This window comes from Dipodomys spectabilis, unplaced genomic scaffold (genome assembly GCF_019054845.1).
Source record: "Dipodomys spectabilis isolate Male_0828 unplaced genomic scaffold, ASM1905484v1 ptg000017l, whole genome shotgun sequence".
Classification (NCBI taxonomy): Eukaryota; Metazoa; Chordata; class Mammalia; order Rodentia; family Heteromyidae; genus Dipodomys; species Dipodomys spectabilis.
The window spans coordinates 10,397,382-10,420,947 of record NW_024870694.1 but is presented as its reverse complement, the minus strand read 5'-3'; the positions used below and the strand labels follow the sequence as shown (position 1 = coordinate 10,420,947).

The following is a 23,566-nucleotide window of genomic DNA, read 5'->3' as shown; positions in this document are numbered from 1 at the left end:
TTAAGATGCAGTTTTAAAAAAGAATTCTATAGCCGAAAGACAACTACAGGAAGAAAGACAGGGTAATCCTGGGGTTCATGTTTATATGTTACTTCTCTCAATATCAGTGCCTTTTACTACCTGATATTCAATGGCTTGTTTCATTATTTTATATATTTTGTCTATTTCTTGGTTATTTCAAGAGAGATATTAAATCTTCTCTTTTTCTCTTTTTGGTGCTAGTACTAGGACTTGAACTCGGGCTTTTTTGCTCAAAACTGATATTCTACTCCTTGAGCCACAACTCCACTTCTACTTCTAGTGTTTTGGTGGTTAGATAGAGATAAGATTCTCAGCCCTGGGGCTGGGAAGGTGGCTCAGTGGTAGAGTGCTTGTCTTTCATGCATGAGGCCCTGGGTTCGATTCCTCAGCACCACATAAGCAAAAAAAAAAGAAAAAAGCCGGAAGTGGCGCTGCAGCTCAAGTGGTGGAGCACTAGCCTTGAGCTGAAGAGCTGAGAGACAGCGCCCAGGCCCAGAGTTCAGGCCCCACGACCAGACCCAAAAAAAAAAAAAAGATTCTCAGCCCTTTCCTTTTGGGGATAGCTTTGAACTGTGATCCTCAGATCAGCCTCCTTGTATCTAGGATTACAGGTATGAGCTGGGCTTTGGCTCCTTTTCTTGTACAAAAGCAGAAGTCTAAATATTATATATTTTGACTGAGTAAAAGTTAGAGTTTCAAAAACATCGTATTTTCACTTGGAACTACAAAATATCAATTAAATATCAGTTAAATGAGTATTATGTTGTTTTCAAGGAGTATGAGAGACTTTTTTTTTCTTGCCAGTCGTGGGGCCTGAACTTTGGGTCTGGGCACTGTCCCTAAGCTCTTCAGCTCAAGGAGAGTGCTCTACCACATGAGCCACAGCGCCACTTCCAGCTTTTTCTGTTCATGTGGTACTGAGGGCCTCATGCATGCAAGGCAAGCACTCTACCACTGAGCCACTTTCCCAGCCCTGAGTACAAGAGACTTTTTATTTAAGTGTTTGTCTAGAGGCTAGAGGTATAGCTCAGTGGTAGAGTGCTAGCCAAGAAGGTATGAGGCACTGGGCTGGATCCAACTGAAGAACTAAGAAAGAAAGAGCACTCTAATAACCTTACTTAAAAATGAAATGAGCTGGGTGCTGGTGGCTCACACCTGTAATCCTAGCTACTCAGGAGGCTGAGATCTGAGGATTGTGGTTCAAAACCAGCCTGGTCAGGAAAGTCCATGAGACTCTTACCTTCAATTAACCACAAGAAAACTGGAAGTGGTGCTGTGGTTCAACCGCTAACCTTGAGCTAAAAAGCTGAGGGACAGTACCCAGGCCAAGTTCAAGCTCCACAACCAACCAAAATAAATAAATAAAAGAAATCAAGTTTATTAGATGTCTTTTGGTGAAGCTTTTTCTTTTTGCAATGCTGATATTATACTGAGGACATCAGGAATGCTAAGTGTGTGCTCCCCACTCCGTTAAACCTTCAGCCCCTTGCTAAACTTATTTAGGGCTTGTGTTGATTGATCTCAAATGCCTTACAACGGATTTTGTAGCCATACCACCCATCTGCTTTGTCCAATTGTTCTAAATTAGAGGCAAAAATTTTTATCTCCAGGAAGATTTAATTCCATACAGGCAACAACTAATTCTGCATATAGGGCTGGCAAGGTGGCTCAGTGGTAGAGTGCTTGCCTTGCATGCATGAGGCTCTGGGTTCGATTCCTCAGTACCACATAAAGCAGAAAAAGCTGGAAGTGGTGCTGTGGCTCAAGTGGTAGAGCACTAGCCTTGAGCTGAAGAGCTGAGGGGCATCATCCAGGCCCAGAATTCAAGCCCCAGGACCAACAAAGAAAAACAGAACAAAACAAAAAAAACTAATTCTGCATATAACTTTCCTTCTATCTAGTTAAAATAAACATGTAATAGTACTTTTCATGACAACATTCCTCTGCACAAGGGATTGGGCCATAGTCTCAACTCGGCTAGAAAGAAGAAAAATAATGTCTGATATTAATATATCAATTTCCAATTATGGGTTATGGGACATGTGACATATAGTCATATTTTTTTTTGTGCCAATCCTGGGGCTTGAACTCAAGGCCTGGGCACTGTCCCTGATCCTCTCTGTGCTCAAGGCTAGAACTCTATTACTTAAGCCAGAGTGCCAGGCAAGCAATCTACCACTGAGCCACATTCCCAGCCTGTGTGACATATATTTTTCTATAAATTTTTAAAATAACAAAAGAAATACAGGCCTATGCCTGATGGTATATGACCACAATTTCAGCTACTCAGGAGGCAGAGGGAAGATCAAGGTCTGAGGTTAGCCTGGGGAAAAGCTTCAGATTCTTTCTGAAAAACAAACTGAAAAGCAAAAGAAGGGCTGGAGATATGGCTCAAGTGATAGAGCTCCTGCCTAAAGAGCAGTGAGGCTCTGAGTACAAACCCCAGTAGTAGGGGGAAAAAATTAACACAAGATTAGGGTTTAGATTAGGAAGCCAAGTATCAAGGTAAGGAGAAACTTGTCAATTAATAAGTAGCCGAGACATTTCTTGGCTGTGGTTCAAGATGTAGAGTGCCAGCCTTGAGCAAAAATGAAGCTCAGGGACAGTGCCCAGGCCCTGAGTTCAAGCCCCAGGACCAGCAAAAAAAAAAAAAAATGGAGATAATGTGTCTTTAAGATTGCTATAGGATTGATTTATGGGCTGGGAATGTGACATCGTGTAAAGTGCTTGCCTAGCATGCATGAAACCCAGGATTCAATTCCTCAGTACCACATAAACATAAAAAGGCAGAAGTAGCACTGTAGCTCAAATAGTAGAGCACTAGCCTTAAGCACAGAGAGGCTCAGGGACAGAGCCCAGGCCCTGAGTTCAAACCCCAGGACCAGCAGGAAAAAAAAAAAGATTGATTTATATAAGTAGTGTGAGACACAATTTAAAAAAAAAAAAAAAACGTTAATTTTAAGCCAGGAGCCAGTGGCTCACATCTGTAATCCTAGCTATTCAGAAGATTAAGATCTAAGGATCTCAGTTCAAAGCCAGCCTGGGCTAGAAAGCCCATGACACTCTCATCCCCAATAAACTACTCAGAACAAGCCAGAAGTGGCACTGTAGCTCAAGTGATAGAGCACTAGCCTTTAGCACAAAGAGGCTCAAGGACAGCACCCAGGCCCCAAGTTCAAGCTCCCTGAGCAAAAAAAAAAAAAAAGTTAATTTTTCCTTCTTTAAAAAAAAAAGAAAAAGAAAATACCTGGCATATAGATAGCTATCTATTAAGTATTTGTTTCCTTCTTTTCCATACATAAAATATAGTTTAACAAAATTGCTATGGAAGTACTACTTACTAATTATTAATCTTCTCTGTATACACACATAGATGTATATAATATTTTCTGTAAGCTATCATGCTGAAAAGCTTTAAACCAGCTCATATGGTGTAGTAATAACAAGTTGTAGTAATAACTCACTTGTTGAAAAATACTCCCATTAGTAATAACAAGTTGTAGTAATAACTCACTTGTTGAAAAATACTCCCATTCTATCTCTAAAAGTGTCTATTTGTTTTGTTTTTGTGCTGGTCCTGGAACTTGAACTCAGGGTCCAGGATAGCACTCAATCACTTGAGTCACAGCCCAGGCTTTGTTTGAGCTTAAATGGAGATTAAAGTCTCACTTTAACTCATCACTGGCTTCAAACCATAATCCTCAGGTCTCAGCCTCCTGAGTAGCTAGGTTTACAAGTGTGAGCCACCAGGACTCAGCTTAAGTATTGCTTTATATATTTAAACAAAATGTAAATTCGTTTGTCTGAAGTATTTTGCCTTGATCCAAGTTATTGAGTCCCTAAATTAATTTCTCACAAAAAAAAATTCTTAATAGTTATACCTCTGTTATGTTTTTCTCTCGTAATGAAGCCAGTTCATATGGATCCACAAAAAGTCCTGTTGGGATATAATGTTTAATTAAGAGTCGGCAGGTCTGCAAGTCTTCAATGCTTTCTCCAAACTTCACTTTTATTACAAGGTCTCTAGAAGACAAGTACAGTTTAAAATAAATCTCTTCATTCAATTGTTAAATGATATAGTACAACATTGTATCTACAACAGTACAAACACTATATTTCAAATTCACTTTCCAAAAGTAGATTAACAAATGAAATATTTATACTATGTCATAGTTACCCATTAGCTCTTTCATAATTTATGTTATAAGCAATAAACATTAGAAAAAAAATTAAGATCACTTGAAAAACAATTAAATCCAAAAAGTAGTCACATATTTTCAATAAAGTAAACAACACAATTTGATAGGGAAAGATAAGTCTTTCAACAAATGATATGTGTGTAAATATATATGTATGCATCTATACACACATGTGTAAATAGATGTACATGTATATTATATACATATATCACATATTGCAGTATATACATATGTTCACATATGTGTGCACATGCACATATATACATATATTTATATATATATATATAGCTCCAGCTGGTTCAATATTTGCTATAAACCATTTATATATCTACATGAATACATACACATATATACATATATATGGTATATATACATATAATCTTTTCTGACCTCATAAATATATCTACAAATTAATTTAAAATACATTATAGGAGGTGGCTGCTGGTGGCTCAAGTGTGTAATGCTAGCTACTCAGGAGGATGAGATCTGAGGATTGTGATTCAAAGCCAGCCTGGGCAGGAAAGTCCTAGACTTTTATCTCCAATTAACCACCTAAAAACCAGAAGTGGAACTGTGGCTGAAAGTAGAAGAGCAGTAGCCTTGCACAAAAAAGCTCAAGGACAGTGCCCAGGCCCTGAGTTCAAACCCCCTCGACCCACAAGAAAAAGGAGGCTGAGAACTGGGGATTGTGGTTCATAAAGGCAGCAAAGTACATGACACCCTTATCTCTAATTAACCAGCCAAACAGAGCTGGAAGCATGCTCAATGGTGGAACACCTGCCTAGCAAGCACAAAGTCCTGAGTTAAAGCCCCAGTACTGGGGGAAAAAAAAAAAGAGGAAGTGGCACTCTGGCTCAAGTGGTAGAACGCTAGCCTTGATCTGAAGAGCAGAGGGACAGTACCCAGGCCCAGAGTTCAAGTCCCAAAACCGACAACAACAACAACAAAAAAAGATAGTTCTCACAAGTGTATTACTAGCCTGTGAATACATAAACCAAGGATGGAAAGCTTTCTTTAAAGAGCCTCATAGCAAATACTCTTGGCCTTTTTTTTTTTTATTGTGAAAATACTGTACAGAGGGGTTACAATTACATGGGCAAGATAATGAGTACATTTCTTATCAAGCATTGTAGCCTCCTCCTTTGTTTCCCCTTCCCATCCCATCCTCCCCCCTACCCACCCACTCTTAGCCTTTTGAGACACCTAAAATTTGTTATATATTTGCTTCCATTTTTATACTTTGAAAATGTAAAAGTTACTTTATACACTGCTAAATATCAAAAAGAAGCTGGGCACCAGTGGCTTGTGCCTGTAATCTTAGCTACTCAGATGGATATCTAAGGATAATCGTTCAAAGCCAACGTGGGCAAGAAAGTCTGTGAATCCTTACCTCAAATAAATCACCAAAAGAAGCCAGAAATGGAGCTGTGGCCCAAGTGGTAGAGCACTAGCCTTGAGCAAAAAGAAGCTCAGGGAGAGTGCCCAGGCCCTGAGTTCAAGACCCAGGACCAGCATCAAAAATAAATATCAAAAAGAGAAAAGAGAATCCTCAACAGCCAGTTGTCAACAATTTCATAAAACAGAAATAGACAGGGGCTGGGAAGGTGGCTCAGTGGTAGAGTGCTTGCCTTGCATGCCTGAGACCCTGGGTTCGATTCCCCAGCACCACATAAGCAAAAAGAAAAAAGCCGGAAGTGGCGCTGTGGCTTAAGTGGTAGAGCACTAGCCTTGAGCTGAAGAGCTGAGGGCCAGCGCCCAGGCCAACAGTTTAGGCCCCAGGACTGACAATAAATAAATAAATAAATAAATAAAATCTGTTAGTCCTAACTTGATCACCTAACTCATTATTAACAGTTAACATATTTCTTGAGTAATTACTATATGACAAGTACTATAATGAGGAGCTTTTGGTGTTTTCTGATTTCATCCTCACAATACTAAGGAAATATTATCACTCTCAGCTTCACTGATAAGGTACTAAACACTTAACTAACTTGTCTAAGGACACATAGATACTGAGAAGTACAACTACACTCTGAGCCCAAATCTAAGTAAAAAGAAGACCAAATTTTTCCACTATATCATTTCCTAAACATTTATGTGAATAGACTAACTTTGAAGACAGAGGATAGTGAGATGATTTCACTTAGTGACTATAAAATGAAATTACTTAAAAAAATATTAAACTTATATATCTAGCTATCAAAGATCTAAGATTCATTTCAAAGAAATCACTTGAAAAGCATTAAAATTTAGGAAGTTTTCTTTTCTTTTTTTTTTCTTTTTTTTTTTTTTGTCATTCGTGGGGCCTGAATTCTGGGCCTGAGAGCTGTCCCTTAGCTCTTCAGCTCAAGGGTAGAGCACTAGCATTTGAGCCACAGCACCACTTCGGCTTTTTCTGTTTATGTGGTGCTGAGGAATTGAACTTAGAGCCTCATGCATGCAAAGCACTCTACCACTGAGCCACCTTCCCAGCCCTAGGAAGTTTTCTTATGGAATAGTTTCCACAACTTTTTACCAGCCTTTTAGATCTTCAATACTAACAAACATCTTTTTTGTTTGTGGGGCTAAGAATCAAACTCAGGGCCTTATGCATGCTGTATCCTCATCCCCAAACATTTATCATTTATTTATTTGTTTTTGTGACTGACCAGGGCCTAGGTTTTGTGCTAGTTTCAACTCATGGCCTAGGTTCTGTCCCTGAGCATTTGTGACCAAGACTAGAACTTTACTACTTGAGCCACAGTTCCAATCATGGCTTTTTTTTTTTTTTTTGGTGATTAATTGAAGATTAAGAATCTTACAGACTGGGTTGGGAAGGTGGCTCAGTGGTAGAGCGCTTGCCTTACATGCATGAGGCCCTGGGTTCGATTCCCAGCACCACATAAGCAAAAAGAAAAAAGCCGGAAGTGGCGCTGTGGCTCAAGTGGTAGTGGGCTAGCCTTGAGCTGAAGAGCTGAGGGACAGTGCCCAGGCCCAGAGTTCAGGCCCCATGACCGGACCCAAAAAAAAAACAAAACAAAAAAGAATCTTACAGACATGGGGCTGGGAAGGTGGCTCAGTGGTAGAGAGCTTGCCTTGCATGCCTGAGGCCCTGGGTTCGATTCCTCAGCATCACATAAGCGAAAAGAAAAAAGCCGAAGTAACGCTGTGGCTCAAGAGGTAGAGCGCTAGCCTTGAGCTGAAGAGCTGAGGGACAGTGCCCAGGCCCAGAGTTCAGGCCTCATGACCAGACCCCCCCCCCCAAAAAAAAATAAAAATAAAAAAGAATCTCACAGGCTTTATTGGCCAAGCTGACTCCAAACTTGGGTCCTCAGATCTCAGCCTCCTTAGTAGCTAGGATTATAGGCATGATCCTCCAATGCCTGGCAAACATTTGTCTTTTGAAAACAGTTTTAGATTTAGAAACAGCTTGGTTATTTGGAACGAAGTCTAGTAAAGAAGAAATCATTATTTCAAGAGATACATATTATTTGACAGCACAGCTTTAAAGCACAGCGCAATAATATTATCTGAGTCAGCTCTATTACCCTATCAAGTTATTTAAATTTCTGAGCCCTAGTTTCCACATCTAAAAATCAAGAAATATCTGTCTCATGGCTGTTGTGAAGATTAAATGAGATATTGTAAATGTAGCTTCTGGCTATATATATAAAATTAAGCATATATTTTCTCCACTATTACTTTAATAGTTTCAAAGTTTGAAGCACATAGGATATCCTTATTTCAATTTGTCCATATTTTAACTACCAACTCTTTCTCTAATTATATGACAGTATGTGAATATAAGTAGAAATCAATGGGTAACTTACCTGTGGAAACCATCTTTCAAAACTTCTTGCCTCAAAATAATTTCAGAACAAGTGGCCCTGATGCCTGTAAGAATCCAAAGACTTCTTAAAATAGACACTCAGTGAAAGAATATTTAAACAACTGAAAATAATTACACCAATATGCTTAGGTTGTCAGAAAAACTAACCAACCTAAAGGCAAAACAAAAAAAAATTTAATGTTAAATAGTTTAGGTAGGAAGGGGTGGCTCACTCTAGCTACTTGGAAAACTGAGGGAGGATCCATATTCCAGGACAACTCAGGAAGAACAGTCCATGAGACACTGTATCAACCAATAGATGGCACCTGTTATCCTAGCTACACAGAAGGCTGAGATAGAGAGGATCAGGGTTCAAGTCCAGCCAGGACAGAGAAGTCTGTGAAAGACCCTCTCAATAAAAGAGAGCTGGACATTGTGGCATATGCCTGTTCTCTCAGGATGGGAAGCCTAACATAGGCAATGACCACCCAGGTATATGCTTGGATAGGAAGCAAGATCCTATCTCCAAAAAAAAAAATCACAAAGGCTCAGCAGCAGAGCACCTGCCTACCAAGTATAAGACCCCGAGTTCAAGCCTCAATACACCTCAACAAAAAATTTAAGCTGTTTGAATTGCATGTAGATCTATTTCCAGTGTAGCATCTTGGTTGAAAATACTGATGGTAGAGCTGAGTGCCAGGGGTTCATACCAGTAATCCTACCTGTTCAAGAGACTGAGATCTGAGGATCATGGCTTGAAATCAGTCTGTACAGTTTGAAAGATTTTTTTTTTGGGGGGGGTGTAAGAAATGTTATGTATTGTACAAAGAGAGGGCCATCTGGCTCCCATTTCTGGGCCCTGTTAAGACTATATATTCTACAATAGTAACTCCATTTCTTTTTGCCATTCAAAGAGCTCCAAAGACCTATGATACTGTTCATTGAAGAGTCATAAACCCTTCAACTCCAGTTAAATCCTTGGTGTTTCGGCTGTATGGGAGCTGTGGAGGCTGGTTTTGTTGGAGGTCCTGTTACAGCCCCGGCAGTAGCTGGTTTAAGAGTGTAAGGTTGCTGTTTCTGAGAGGCACAAGTAGGGGTGGGAGGCAGTTAGTTCCCTTTGTATTCCATCACTGCCATCTTGGCTGGATCCTGCTTATTACGATTTGGGATCTGCAGCATTCTTTTTTTTTTTTTTGGGTCCGGTCATGGGGCCTGAACTCAGGGCCTGGGCACTGTCCCTCAGCTCTTCAGCTCAAGGTTAGCACTCTACCACTTGAGCCACAGCGCCACTTCCGGCTTTTTTCTTTTTGCTTATATGGTGCTGTGGAATCGAACCCAGGGCCTCTGGCATGCAAGGCATGCACTCTACCACTGAGCCACCTTCCCAGCCCTGCAGCATTCTTGTGTAACCTCCATTCTGATCTCAGTAGCGAGAAGCCAGTACTTGAAAGAGCTTTGGGATCAAGTCCTCCTCTGTGAGCCAGAAGTCAGCCATAAGCTTCTAGATATAGCCCCTCATTTCATCCATGCACCCCTACTGTGCCTCAATGAGTTCATGCTGCACCAGTTCCATTTTGCACCAGTTCCATAAAAAAGTCACATATCAAGTGGATTCAAGACTTAGGGCCAAGGCCCAGGCACTGGTGCACATGGCCGTGGGATATGGTTGCAGCAACCACGAGTCACATCTTCACAGCATCAACCCTGAAAGACTCATCTCTAATTAACCACTAAAAAGCTAGAAATGGAGCTGTGGCTCAAGTGGTAGGGTGCTAAACTTGAGCATAAAAGCTCTGGAATCAGCACACAGGCCCTGAGTTCAAGCCCCTGGACAAAAAAATTAAATAAATAAAAATAACATAAAATACTGACTTTGGAGTTCAATTCTCTGATTTCAAATATTAGTCTATTGATAGCTCTGTGTCTTTGAGCAAAATAATTTATCTCTGTAGTTTTCGTAAGAATTTAATATAGGGACTGGGAAGGCGGCTTAGTGGAAGAGTGCTTGCCTAGCATGCATGAAGCCCTAGGTTTGATTCCTCAGTACCACATGAACAGAAAAAGCCAAAAGTGGTACTGTGGCTCAAGTGGTAAAGTGGTAGCCTTGAGCAAAAGAAGCTCAAAGACAGTGCTCAGGCCCTGAGTTCAAGCCCCAAGACTGTCAAAAAAAAATAAGAAAAAGAATTTAATATATGTAGAAGCACTGAGAACAATGCTACCATATAGTAAGCATTCTATTAATAGTACTTCATTCAGATTAATCCCAGGACAAAAAAAAACAACATAGAATGGCTTAAGAGCCAAAATTTCTGTTTTAAACATAGCTCATTGAAACTGTGCCCTTATCAACTACATAATGATAACTTCTGTATTCTAACATCCATGCCTGGGGGAGGGGCTTAAAATAAAAAGGGAAACTGAGGCACTCAAACATCCAAAGACTTCATTTATAAGGTTAAAATAACCAAAATTTTACTTGACTGATTCCATGCTATCACTCAACTTACCTACCATAAAATTAAAAATTCAGTCTCTGCCCACTACCAACAATGCCAGGCTATAGAACTAGCCTCCACAGCAAAAGCTAGATGTATGTAGGAAGAATATTAAAACACTCAGCAACCATGTAGACTGCATGCCACTAACCCACTAGCTCTATTCTTGAGAAGATGCACTAAGAAAATGACAGGGAGGCAAAACCTTTTGAAATTAGGAAAGAAAGCAGAAAAAATGCTAAAATCTCCATATTCAATCTTGTCCTTTGAGCTTTCACATTTTCTGTTTTTTGTAACTTTTACAACTTAGCACATCAAGTAGGTGTAAAGCTACTTGAACACAGGAGAAAGCAAGGGTTTATAGTTAATTAGTGGTGGGTCATACAACTAGTAAGACAGTGACTCATTAGAAAACAAGTTTTGCCTAACTATTAAATTCTATTGGGATGTATTCCAGAGAGTAGTAAATCATTCATTTTAGATGCTAGAGAAGGCTATTTTAGAAATAGTATAGTATATTAAGTATTATTTTTTCATGTTTACTACCATACATTAATAGTAGGTCTCACTGTGATAATTCCAGAGTTATGTCCAGGAAGTTCATCCCATTATGTTCCCTTAATCACTCTTCGGCCCAGAATTGATTCTGGGTTTGTCTGTGTGTGCTAGTACTGGGGCTTTAACTCAGAGCCTTGTTCTTGCTTAGCTTTTTCACTCAAAGTGGCACTGTACCACTTGCGCCTCACCTCCACTTATGGCTTTTTGCTGGTTAGAGAAAAGTCACCTGGGCTGGCTTTAAGACTCACTAAATCCCAATCCTCAGATCTCAGCCTCCTGAGTAGTTAGGATTACAGGCATGTTTCACAAGCGTCCATAATATGTGTGGGCAACTGATACCTATAGTTGATTTTTAAGGCAAATAATTTCTATCTGAATTCACTTTCAAGAATCCATCCTCTTAGCTACACATAGTAAGTTTATGCCTGTAAACTCAACACTTGGGACACTTAAGTAGGGAACGCCAAAGAGGAGGCCAGCCCGGAATATATAGCAAATCCTTGTCTTAAAGGAGAAAAAAACAAGTGTCTCCCTCTACCTGTTTTATTTTTGCTCACTGGCAGGTGTCCTACCACTTAAGCCATGCCTCCAACTCTACCCCTCTTAAATATTACTTTATTTGGTCGTGATGGCCTGAACTGGTGCTGGAAATTGACCCCTTTTAATTATAAAATGCAATGCTGCCGGGCGCTGGTGGCTCACGCCTGTAATCCTAGCTACTCAGGAGGCTGAGATCTGAGGATCGCGGCTCAAAGCCAGCCCGGGCAGGAGAGACCATGAGACTCTTATCTCCAATAAACCACCAGAAAACCGGAAGTGGCGCTGTAGCTCAAGTGGTAGAGCGCTCGCCTTGAGCTGAAGAGCTGAGAGACAGCGCCCAGGCCCAGAGTTCAAGCCCCACGACCGACCAAAAAATAAATAAATAAAATAAAATGCAATGCTGGAAGAGTTCTTGGAGATCCCAAGACCAGTTGCTTTAAAAAATCTATTTGGCCAGGAGCTGATGTCTTACACCTGTAAACTTAGGTAGTCAGGAGGCTGATATCTGAAAACCGCTGTTGGAAGCCAGCTTGGCCAGGAAAGTATGTGACTCTGATCCCAAAGTTTAAGCCTCAAAACGGGGAAAATAAATAAATCTATTTGGCTTCATCATCTTTTCAATAAGTTTGTAAACGAACATGCTACCAAAAGTCAGAACTGTGCTGAGTCGCAGATGCAAATATGACACCCTCATTTTGTAGCCGGAGAAACTCATCGGGGGTCGGTGCTGACTTTCCTATCGAGCCTCGTCACACTTTATTACTCTAGCACGTGTCTGACTTTCCCTCCACACAGCAAATCTAAATGGTGCCGTGTTCGGCTTGGGGCTGGCTAATCCCCAAGTGTAACAGCACTTGTTTCAGCGTTCAGGCTGTAATGGACCCAGATCCGAAGATTCCCAGTCCCTTGTCATAAAGAAACCCCAGACCAACCCGGTCTATCAGCAAAGACGTGCGTAGAACGAACCCTCCACACACCTACCCCCAACCTCGCGCCCAAGTACACGCGGGGGTATTAGGCACAGCCTGGGGAGCGTCACACCTTACGGGGCGCGGATACCCGTCTGGCTGGGGGGGGGGGGGGAGGGCAGGGAGGGGAAGAGGGAAGAGAAGTTTCAGGAATCCACTAGTATCCCAAGACGCTTCATGACTGTGGTTGGTCCGTGTTTGGGTCACTGCGGCCAGTCCCGGCCTCGGAACCACCAAAACCCGACTCCACACCAGTCTGGGATCAGGGGCAGAGATTCCCGCGAGGAGAAGCAGAGGCTCGCGGCCTTTGTTTGGCGCCTCCTCGGATCATCCTCCGTTCTAGGGCCCCGCCCCCGGTTACGGCGGCCCACCGCGACGCCCAGAGGACCCCCGAGTCCCGCCGGACCACCACCCTTCCCACCCAAGCCCCGTCCCCTTTACCAGCGCCAAAGGGGGCGTCGCTGAAGGCCGAGGCCAGCGAGTGGGTGAGCCCGGCCAACCCAACGAGCAGCCAGGCCACTGCCCGGATAGCCACGAACCGGGCAGCCAGGACGCCGGAGCGCGGACGCCCGAGAGGGGCGCGGGAAGACCAGATGAGGACGCAGACAGAGCCTGCACACGCCTCACTAGAGGCGCCACCCCGACGCGGTGACCAAGGCTGAGAGCGCGTACACGCCGGGTCCGGGTCCGGCGGTTTCCCAGATCTCCTCAGCTTGGAACCCCCTCCGGCTCCAGGCGCCGCGAGAGGCCGACTGCCGCCTGTTCGCCGGCCCCACCTAGTGCACCTTCGCTGCCACGCCCCCTCGTGGGCGGGGCGGGAAGTAACGCATGCGCCTTAGTCGCGGGGGGGGGGGGCGGCGGGGGAGGTGGTTGCCGTGGGAACAGCTCCGCGGGCCCCGCAGCCGGACCCTGGACACGGGATCCCCGGACCTCGTACCTCCCAGGCGTGGCCCCTGGAGAAGGCTCGCTGCGTCGGTGACGTCGGGTGAGTACGGGCTCGGGCCTCCGGCCGGCCAGTTCACCCTACGGTCACGCCTGTCTAAGCTCTGGCTGTCGCTCCTTCCTGCCGCGCCAGGCTCTGCTGAGGCTCAGGCCCGTGTCTGTGCGGAGAGTTCGGGTGGAGGTTCGGACGTGGGCCTGCAGGAGGAGATACACTCTGTGTATTTCTTTAAGGATAAGAAGGTCAGCCTTGCGCTGGCAGGGACGTGAAGGGAAGCGGCTTCGCACCGAGATCCGTGTCCGGCTACGATGAGAGACACCAAGGCCTCGGCAGTCACTGACCCGCAGAAGGACGGTGTTCACCTTAAAGATAACTAGGTACTCAGAATCTGTCTGCTGGCCCGGGCCCGTCACAACGGGGGGGAATGAGTGCATGTGTTTAACCCTGAAAGTGGCGGTGTAAGGATGGTGTGGAGAAATACGGATTCATGTATGCTTCTTCCAAATATCTTAAAATGCGGAGAGGATTTGAAAAAATACCTAAAAGAATTGTAACTGGTTACTGGGGGAGAAGAGAAAGGCTGAGGACAGGCTTTTTATGATTCTGATCGTGATGATCCTCCTGGAATTATTTTACATTTCTAACATTATAAAGACTAGTAAACATTAAAGTTAAAATTTAAGAAACGAAAGAATGTATAGTGGAAAAAAAAACGACAGGGGTATCTGTTGAGACATCATTCATAAGTATGGACATTTGCTTGAATGGGTAGTTTATATTGTGCTGAGTATTATTTTCTAGAAACTTTACTAATGTCTAAATTTTGATGAAATGGGCTGGGAGTAGTATTTGGTTATTAGATTAGATCAAAGGCAGAGCTCAGTAATTTTTAAAAGTTGGTGGTTGTTGGGTTTTTTTTGTCGGTCATGAGGCCTGAACTCTGGGCCTGGGCACTGTCCCTCAGCTCTTCAGCTCAAGGCTAGTGCTCTACCACTTGAGCCACAGCGCCACTTCCGGCTTTTTCTGCTTATGTGGTGCTGAGGAATCAAACCCAGGGCCTCAGGCATGCAAGGCAAGCGCTCTACCACTGAGCTATCTTCCCAGCCCCTGTTTGTTTGTTTTTGAGACAGAGTCTTTGTAGCCCCAACTGGCTTCAAAATCAAGATCCTCTTGTCTCAGCCTCCCAAGTGTGGGAGTACATATGTGCTCCACCATAATTGGCAAAAATAATTATTTGTGATTAACTTCCTAACAGTTTAAAATTCTCTTATCCAATAATGAAGAATTTTTTTAATTTATTTTTTTATTTTATTTTATTTGTGAACAATGAAGAATTATTATACAAATTATTTCACATCCATAGAATATTTGACAATTATAATCACATAGGTTAATTTTGTAAGTCAAGAAATATATAGGGATAGAAAATAGATAGGAAATAGCGCATATGCCTAGAAAAAAAGACTAGGAAATCAAGAGTGGTTATTTCACATTTTCTTCCTCCTTCCTTTGTCTCCAGTTTTCTACATAAACATGCATAATTAGTGTTGAATTTAAAATTTTTAATTATAAAGGAGATTTTGAAAAACTATGTTAAGTGTTGCTTCAGCAAAAGTCCATATATGAAACTATCATCACCTTATGACTGCTGTTGGAAGTAGAACATTCATATCATTCATTTCCAAAATCCAGGCCACTGGTTGGCTAAAGCCCAGAGCAATAAACCTCCAGCCTGAGTTCCTAAAGCCTGGATTAGTAACTCCCCAGATGTAAGGGCTTGTTGCAATAAGCCTCTGAGTCTGCAAGTCCAGCCTCTCTGCTGCATACTCATGGACGCTGAGCCCTATTCCAAAACCTTAACTCAAGGTTTTCAACATTTGAGAATCTTTCTGAAAATATCATACACACATCAAAAACAGTACCTATGGGTTAGGAAGGTGGCTTAGTGGTAGAATGCTTGCCTTGCATGCATGAGGCCTTGGGTTCGATTCCTCAGCACCACATAAACAGAAAAAGCTGGAAGTAGTGCTGCGGCTTAAGTGGTAGAGCGCTAGCCTTGAGCTGAAGAGCTGAGGGACAGCGCCCAGGCCCAGAATTCAAGCTCCACGACCAACAAAAACAAAACAAAACAAAAACAGTTCCTATAATTAAATATATTTTGGCACTGAGGCTGAGGGAAGGAAAGAAAAGAAACCCCTGCAAAAAAAAAAAAAAAACTAGAACAAAACCATAATGAGATAAATAGGCTGCAATAGAAGCCATGTAAATATAACTGGTTTTTCTATATGGACATGCTAATTCTCCCTCAGATCTGCCTTTTTGATCTGGCTTCTAGGTTGTAAATGCATAGATTGTTACCAGTCAGCTGACCAGGGTTGTTTTGCTCTGTAAACATCATGAGTACACGGGAATAACTCTCCAAGTATTGGTGGTACAGGGCCCTTGGGTGCAGAAAGTATAGGGTTTGAACTTGCAGACCCAGAGCATTACAACATCAGGCCCTGAAAAGTTGGGGAAGTTATTTCTCTAAGCTTTAGGGACTCAGGTTGGAAGCTTATTCCTCTGTGCTTTAACCAACAGTGGCCGTGGCAGGTAGCAGCTATTCCAGTGCTCCACTTGCAGCAGCAGTGAGTGACAGCCACAAGCAGCATTTGCTAATCTTACAGCTCCTGGACAGACTTCAACTCCTACAACATCTAGTGTTAACAGCTCTTAGACCTAGGGTGTCAGCACAGTTGACTTTTGAGGCTTGGGAGCTCATTGGAGCTGTTCTTTAACTGTTACTGCTTCTACACTGCCACTGCTGCTGCTCCTACTCGCCTGCTGGTGTTTCCACTGTCTCCTTGTGTTGTCAGCTCAACCTGTTCTACTAAGATCAAAAGTAGATAAGAAACGAGGACTGGAGAGAATCTAATGTTGCAACACTGAGGGCAGCACAGGAGGGTGTCTCCCAACTGGAAAAGTGAGCTCCAGAGTCTACTCATATAACCAGAAGGGGATAAGTGTGTTTGCACTAATCATAGCTCTTCATGAGAATGAAGCTTATGATCTATACCAATCACAACGCAGCCTTTCAAGCCAATTGTTGTGATCTACACCAATCACAAGCCTTCTGCTGAAGCAAAAGGGGACCCATTCTCTCTTGCTTGGATAAAAAAAAAATTTGAGGGTCACCAAGGTTTTTCTTGGTTAAGAGCCATTTCCAAGGCTCATGCAGAGTATCTGGAGTGGCGCTGACTGGAATACGTATTTAGCCATGGTTGTAATACTTCTCTGTAGCAACAGAAGTGTCCTAGAATAATTCTAAAGTGTCAGAAACAACTAGAGCCCGGCACTGCTGTCATCCTAGCTATACAGAAGGCTGAGAACTAATGGTTAGGATTTGAAGCCAGCCTAGGCAGGAAAGTCTATATAAAAGTCTTATCTCCATTAATCACCAAAATGCCTGAAGGGGAACTGTGGCCCACGTGATAGAGTGGTACCCTTGAGCAAAAAGCTCAGGGACAGTACCCAGGCCTTGAGTTCAAGCATGTACACATGCATGGTACATTACCCTACACACACACACACACACACACACACACACACACACACACACGCACGCACGCACGCACACATACAAACATACAACTAGCTAGAAATAGAGCTCTGGAGAGTGCTTGCCAAGCATGCTTGAGGCCCTGGATTCAGTTTCCAGTAACACACACAGTGGTGTTTGAAAATAGCATTTACCATGAAGACTATCTGGCTGGTGGCCAGGAAAGAGATTGTGGCTGACAGTTCCTTCCACTTCAGGTTTGTCAAATGGCTTACTCTTGATAGTTTTAACCATTCACAGAAATCATTAAAAGAGTATTTACAATAAAGACTTAACAAAAGCCTCAGCACCAGCATTCAACAATACTTATTAGTAGGTAGTAATGTATAATAGTGCCTAACTTCTGACCCAATAACCCACGGAAAGGTGGGGCCCTCTGATCTATCTTAATATATAGAAGCCTTGCATATATACACACATATATATACATATATATATATATATATATATATATATCCCTAACTTAGTATATATGGAAGGCCTGCTATATTCCAGATATGCTGAGAAACTGTGATAAAATAGATATGTTCCTTTCTGTCCTGAGCCATATAGACCTAAAGGGGAAAAAAAGTAAGTTTGTTTGCTTTTAAAAAAAAGATGTTATTTTTGTTTTTTCTTTTTGTAGGAGTAGGGATTGAACTCAGGGTCTTGTGCCTGTTAGGCCCGCACTATACCACTAAGCTCCATCTTCTTCCTGCCCTCCACCCCCACAAGAAAGGAAGAAAGAAAGAAAGAGAGAGAGAGAGAGAGAGAGGAAAGAAAGGAAAGAAAGAAAGAAAGAAAGATCAGTGTGTGAAATCATTTAGAAAGTACAAGGGAGATGTGGTCTGGAGAACCTCTCAGGATAAAAATTTCCTCTATATCTTGGTATAGGTAGTGATTGATATATTTTTTCTTGTTGTTGTTTGTTGACTTTTTAAAAATGATTTCTAGCATCAGGCACCGGTGGCTCAGGCCTGTAATCCTAGTTACTCAGGAGGCTGAGATCTGACAATTGAGGTTCAAAGCCAGCCTGGGCAGGAAAGTCTGTGAGACTCTTAACTCCAATTAACCACCAAAAAAACGGAAGTGGCACTGTAGCTCAAGTGGTAGAGCACTCTCCTTGAGATGAAGAGCTAAGGGACAGTGCCCAGGCCTAAAGTTCAAGCCCCATGACACAAACACACACACACACACAAAAGATTTCTAATAGTTTACATTAGTTATACAAAGAGGAGTCTCATTGTGACATTTCCAAATATGCATACAATGTATCCCAATAAAACTCACCCCCTCTGTTCCCTTCTCTTACTCTCTTACCTCTTCTTGAATCAAACTATACATCTTCATTCACCTGCCCCTCCCTCACATGCCCCATCCCAGCAGAGTCTGAATTTACTTTTCTGTCATTCATTTGATACACTATTTTTTTTTTGTCTCTGTTCCTCAGCTCTTCAGCTCAAGGCAAGTGCTCTTCCTCTTGAGCTACAGCACCACTTCCAGTTTTTTAGTGGTTTATTGGAGATAAGAGTCTCACAGACTTTCCTGCCTGGGCTGGCTTTGAACCTCAATCCTCAGATCTCAGCCTCCTGAGTAGCTAGGTGTGAGCCACCAGCGCCCTGCTTTGATACACTTTCTTAATTGAGCAATAGAAAAGACCCTGTAAGTTTTGTTCTTAAGCTTATTCAGTCTTTTGTAAGAATGCCATACATTTAGGTCCAAGCTGAATTGCATGCCTAGGCTCATGTGTCAACAAACATACCCTTCAAGGAACCAGAGAGTCTTAAAAGATCTACAAACTAGCCTGGCACCAGTGGCTCATGCCTGTAATCCTAGCTACTCAGGAGGCTGAGATCTGAGGACCATGGTTTAAAGGCAGCTCTGGTAGAAAAATCAGTGAGACTTTTACCTCTAATTTCAGAAAACTGGAAGCTCAAGTGGTAAAGCACAAACCTTGAGCTAAAGAGCTCAGGGACAGGGGACTAGCCCTGAGTTCAAGCCCCAGGACTGGCCAAAAAAAAAAAAATCCAACAAACTTCAGGGTCAAACTGAACTTTCAGGGTTGCCCTAAAATTATTGAGTTTGCAACGTGGTTTGCAATTCTAAAACTGGACAACAGCCTTATCTGCTGGAGAGGAGAGCCAAAGGAAGGGAGATGCGGTCAACACCTAATTGATGTTCTTTCTCCCATCAGCAGGAAATTATTATGCAGTTAATACATCTTCATCAAGTTTCATTTAATTTACCCTGAGGCATATGTGAAAAATGATGTGCACTGCCAAGAAGTGTGGAATTAGATTCCAGCCTCCTGCTATCATCTTAATTTATGAGAATGAAATCAAAGGGAAGAGTCGTCAGCGCATCATGCCAGTTCGAAACTTTTCAAAGTTTTCAGGTACCTCATGTTCTGTCTTGCCTACTATCCTATACCTCCTCTCCCCTCCTTTTCTTCCTGTCATATGGCACTGTCCCTGAGCTCTTTTGCTGAAGACTAGTGCTCTACAACTTTGAGCCATGTTACCACTTCCAGTTTTCTAGTGGTTAATTGGAAATAAGAGTCTCACAGACTTCCCTGCCCTAGTTGGCTTTGAACCACAATCCTCAGATCTCAGCCTCCTGAGTAGCTAGGATTACAGATGTGAGCCACTAGCACCTGATCTATACATTCTCTTAATCACTGAAGAATGTTTGATTTCAAGTACAGTAGCACATGCCTGTATCCCCAGCTACTTGGAAGGCTGAGGCAGGAAAAATCTCATATTTGAGGCCAACTTGAGCAACTGAGGGATACTCTGCCTCACATTTAAGTTTAAAAAAATGAGAGAGGGAGCTGGGCACTCGTGCCTCACACCTGTAATCCTAGCTACTCAGGAGGCTGAGATCTGAGAGGATCCAGGTTCAAAGCCAACCCAGACAGGAAAGTCTGTGAGACTCTTATCTCCAATAAACCACTAGAAAACTGGAAGTGGCGCTGTGGCTCAAGCGGTAGAGTGTTCTCCTTGAGCTAAAGAGTGCAGGGACAGCGCCCAAGCCCAGAGTTCAAGCCCATGACCGACAAAAAATAAAGAGAGAGAGAGAGAGAGAGGGAATGGCTCACTTGTAGAACACTTGTATGTGAGACCCTGGGCTCAGTCCTCAGTACTGAACAATTGAGTCTCAAGCAACAGAAGTTAGTTCAAATTGGGCTGGGAAGGTGTCTCAGTGGTAGAGTGCTTGCCTTGCATGCATGAGGCCTTGGGTTCGATTTCTCAGCACCACATAAGCAGAAGAAGTCTGAAGTGGTACTGTGGCTCAAGTGGTAGAGTGCTAGCCTTGAGCTGAGAGACAGCGCCCAGGCCCAGAGTTCAGGCCCCACTGCTGACATCCAAAAAAAAAAGAATAAAGCTTCACTTTTTTCCTAGCCCATCCTGAACTGCACTCCTCCAATTTATGCTTCCTATATAGTTGGGATGACAGGTGCATGCCACACTACTCAACTTTATATTGGTTGAGATGAGAGTTCTGATAACTTTTTGCTTGGACTGTCCTCAAACTTTCATCCTCTTGATCTCAGCCTCTTCAGTAGGTAGGATTGGAAGTAGAGCTATAGTTCAAGTGGTAGAGCACTAGCCTTGAGCAGAAAAGCTCAGGGACCAGGGACACAGCACTCAGCCCCTGAGTTCAAGTCCCAGATCTGCAAAACAACAACAAAAATCTCCTGAGGGGCTGGGAATGTGGCCTAGTGGTAGAGTGCTTGCCTAGCATGCATGAAGCCTGAGTTCAATTCCTTAGCACCACATAAAGAGAAAAAGCCAAAAGTGGTGCTGTGGCTCAAGTGGTAGAGTGCTATCCTTGAACAAATGAAGCTCAGGGACAGTGCCCAGGCCCTGATTTCCAGCCCTAGGACTGGCAAAAAAAATAAAAAAATAAAATCTCCTGAGTAGATAGGATTATAGTCAGAAGCCATTGTGCCTGTGTAAGTCAACTGAGATACCATTATTCAGTAGCATCAATTTTTTGTTTGTATTTTTTGTTTTGTTTTGTTTTTCTGTCATGGGGCTTCAACTCTGGGCCTGGACACTGTCCCTCAGCTCTTCAGCTAGTGCTCTACCACTTGAGCCACAACTCCACTTCCTGCTTTTTCTGCTTATGTGGTGCATGAGGAATCAAACCCAGGGCCTCATGCATGTGAGGCAAGCATTCTACCACTGAGCCATCTTGCCAGGCCCAAATGTTTGTTTTTTTTATGTCGTCATTTTATTAGTACCATGACTGTTGGCTAAAATCTTTCCTGTTTTGCCTGGTGCCAGTGGCTCATGCCTGTAATCCTAGCTACTCAGGAGGCTAGGAAAGTCCGTGAGACTCTTATCTCCAGTAAACCACTAGAAAACCAGAAGTGGCACTGTGGTTTAAAGCAGTAGAATGCTCACCTTGAGCTGAAGAGTGCAGGGACAGCACCCAAGCCCAGAGTTCATGCCCCATGACCGACCAAAAAAAAACAAAACATTAAAATCTTTCCTGTTTTATTCTCAGACATTTTCTTCAGTTGAACATTTTTTACATCTCCACAAGTTAAGGAAGTAAAAAATAAATACATCCTATCCTTCTTTCTCCACAATGTTAGCTCAGTTTATAAAAAGTCATTTATAATAATAAGTTGATTGTTTTGACACAATCTTACTGTTTTGATCAGGCTGGCTTTAAAGTTGGGATTTTCCCTCTTCTGCCTCCCAATGCCTCCCGATACCTATCCCGTGCCTATCAAAGTTCAGCTTACTATAATTATATACACTAATTTATTCCAACAAAGTCCTTTAGCCATTTGACTACAATGGAGCCAATGATTTCAGGGTTCTGAGCTTTTTGTTCTCTTTTCGCTCTAGCAGTAATTTATGGCAAATAGTTTATTATCATTGTTTTTGGTATCTATGAAATGTGTAACATAGGTTTTTCCTCCCTCCCAGATTGTTCCAGAGCTGCTGAACAATTAAAGAATAATCCAAGACACAAGAGTTACCTAGAACAAGTATCTCTGAAGCAATTAGAGAAGTTGTTTAGTTTTTTACGAGGTTACTTGCAGGGACAAAGCTTAGAGGAAACCATGAAACAAATTGAACAGGAAACAACCATTGATCCTGAGGAAGACCTAAACAAACTAGATGACAAGGAGCTTGCCAAAAGGAAGAGAATCATGGATGAACTTTTTGAGAAAAATCAGAAGAAGAAGGATGATCCGGATTTTGTTTATGACATTGAGGTTGAATTCCCACAAGATGAACAAGTTCAGTCCTGTGGCTGGGATACAGAGTCAGCTGATGAGTTCTGATGCCAAACTCAATTTATTAGGCTAGAAGAATATGTTTCTATAAAGAACATAGTTTGGTTCTAAAAAAAATCTATCAATAGCACTAAGTATATGTGTTGGGTTATAAAAACCAGGACATTTACATTTACTGTGTAAGTACAAGAGGAACATAGGAAGAACACATAGGCATCTGCCTTTAGGATCTCCTTTGGGAGATAAAAAAAAAAAACTCCGTGAAAAGCTAATCAATAATGTTAAGCAGCAAAAAGTTAGAACCAGGTGCTTAGTAAAAACAGGAAGTTAGAGCCTAAATTACTATACAGTGCAACAATCATGGAAGATCTTAGTGGAGAAATAGTGTTTTGCCTGGTCTTTCAAATGGTAGTATTTGGATAGGAGCTTATAATAGAATTCCAACTGAGAGCAACTGGGGAAAAGAGGAAGGAAAGTAGTAAAGAGACAAGAAAGAGATTTTTTTTAATTTGAGTAACAGTAAACAAATTGTAATTTGATGGTTGGAGAACATTAAGTCTGGATACTTAAGTTTTTGTGCATACATAACACTAGAGGGGACTATCAATGCACCATGCTAGCTTCACGTGGATGGCCTGTGATGAACAGCAGGAGAATTCTGCCTCTGTGGGGTCAGAAAATACATACGAAAAATATTCTCAAACCACAATGAGAGCTTTGTTTGTAAAATGGGAAATCCATCCATAATAAATGAGCAATATGTACTGCCAACCAGGCCTGTTCATGAGTTTGGGTGTACAAAGAGGATCTTCGTTTAACAGTATCTGTGTGGTGATGTATTTGTTCTTGCTAGAATGCTGTTTAACTGGTAGAAGTCCTATGTTTTCACTAGGGATATTAATAATCATTAAATAAGGCTATGTAAATAATTATTGTTTTTATCTGTTTATCTCTACTGTCTTTCCCATCAAATACCGTAATAAGGGGATTATTTGTATAGTGCTAACAAATCAGAGTCTGAAGATAGGCACATCTCTTACATATATTTGCCAAAGACAGCAAAAAGAATTTGCAGAATTAGAGAGTCTTCTGTACCTACATCATTTTCCATATACCTCATTGTATATATTGAGTAATTTAAAAGCTGCCTTTAGTAGTACTGTGAATACTCAATTTTAATAAACATTAAGTTGTCTTCTA

General features: G+C 42.2%; 2 protein-coding genes, 1 non-coding gene and 1 pseudogene across 5 annotated transcripts in view; 2 read left to right on the top strand and 2 right to left on the bottom strand.

Annotated features, from left to right (window-relative positions):
- Positions 1-13,966, bottom strand: part of Pigx (phosphatidylinositol glycan anchor biosynthesis class X) — a 19,966-nt gene extending 6,000 nt beyond the window's left edge. The window contains exons 1-4 of the mRNA XM_042670303.1: positions 13,687-13,966; positions 13,034-13,351; positions 8,033-8,096; positions 3,903-4,044 (exon numbers count right to left, since the gene is read on the bottom strand). Coding sequence (XP_042526237.1) covers positions 3,903-4,044; positions 8,033-8,096; positions 13,034-13,351; positions 13,687-13,966 — 804 coding nt within the window. The remainder of the gene's footprint in view (positions 1-3,902; positions 4,045-8,032; positions 8,097-13,033; positions 13,352-13,686) is intronic.
- On the top strand, positions 7,040-7,103 carry Trnav-uac. Its single transcript has one exon. It is a non-coding gene; the product is annotated as a tRNA-Val (tRNA).
- Positions 8,847-9,719, bottom strand: LOC122097997 (annotated as a pseudogene).
- Cep19 (centrosomal protein 19) lies at positions 13,460-23,566 on the top strand. 3 transcript variants are annotated; one of them, XM_042668304.1, is made up of 4 exons: positions 13,460-13,577; positions 13,766-13,909; positions 19,307-19,504; positions 22,053-23,566. In XM_042668304.1, the coding sequence occupies exons 3-4, from the start codon at positions 19,375-19,377 to the stop codon at positions 22,412-22,414; spliced, it is 492 nt and encodes a 163-aa protein (XP_042524238.1). In that variant the 5' UTR covers positions 13,460-13,577; positions 13,766-13,909; positions 19,307-19,374; the 3' UTR covers positions 22,415-23,566. The 3 variants fall into 3 exon arrangements, with proteins under 3 accessions (XP_042524238.1, XP_042524223.1, XP_042524230.1); XM_042668289.1 differs by having other exon boundaries at positions 19,304-19,504; XM_042668296.1 differs by lacking the exon at positions 13,460-13,577 and having other exon boundaries at positions 13,662-13,909; positions 19,304-19,504.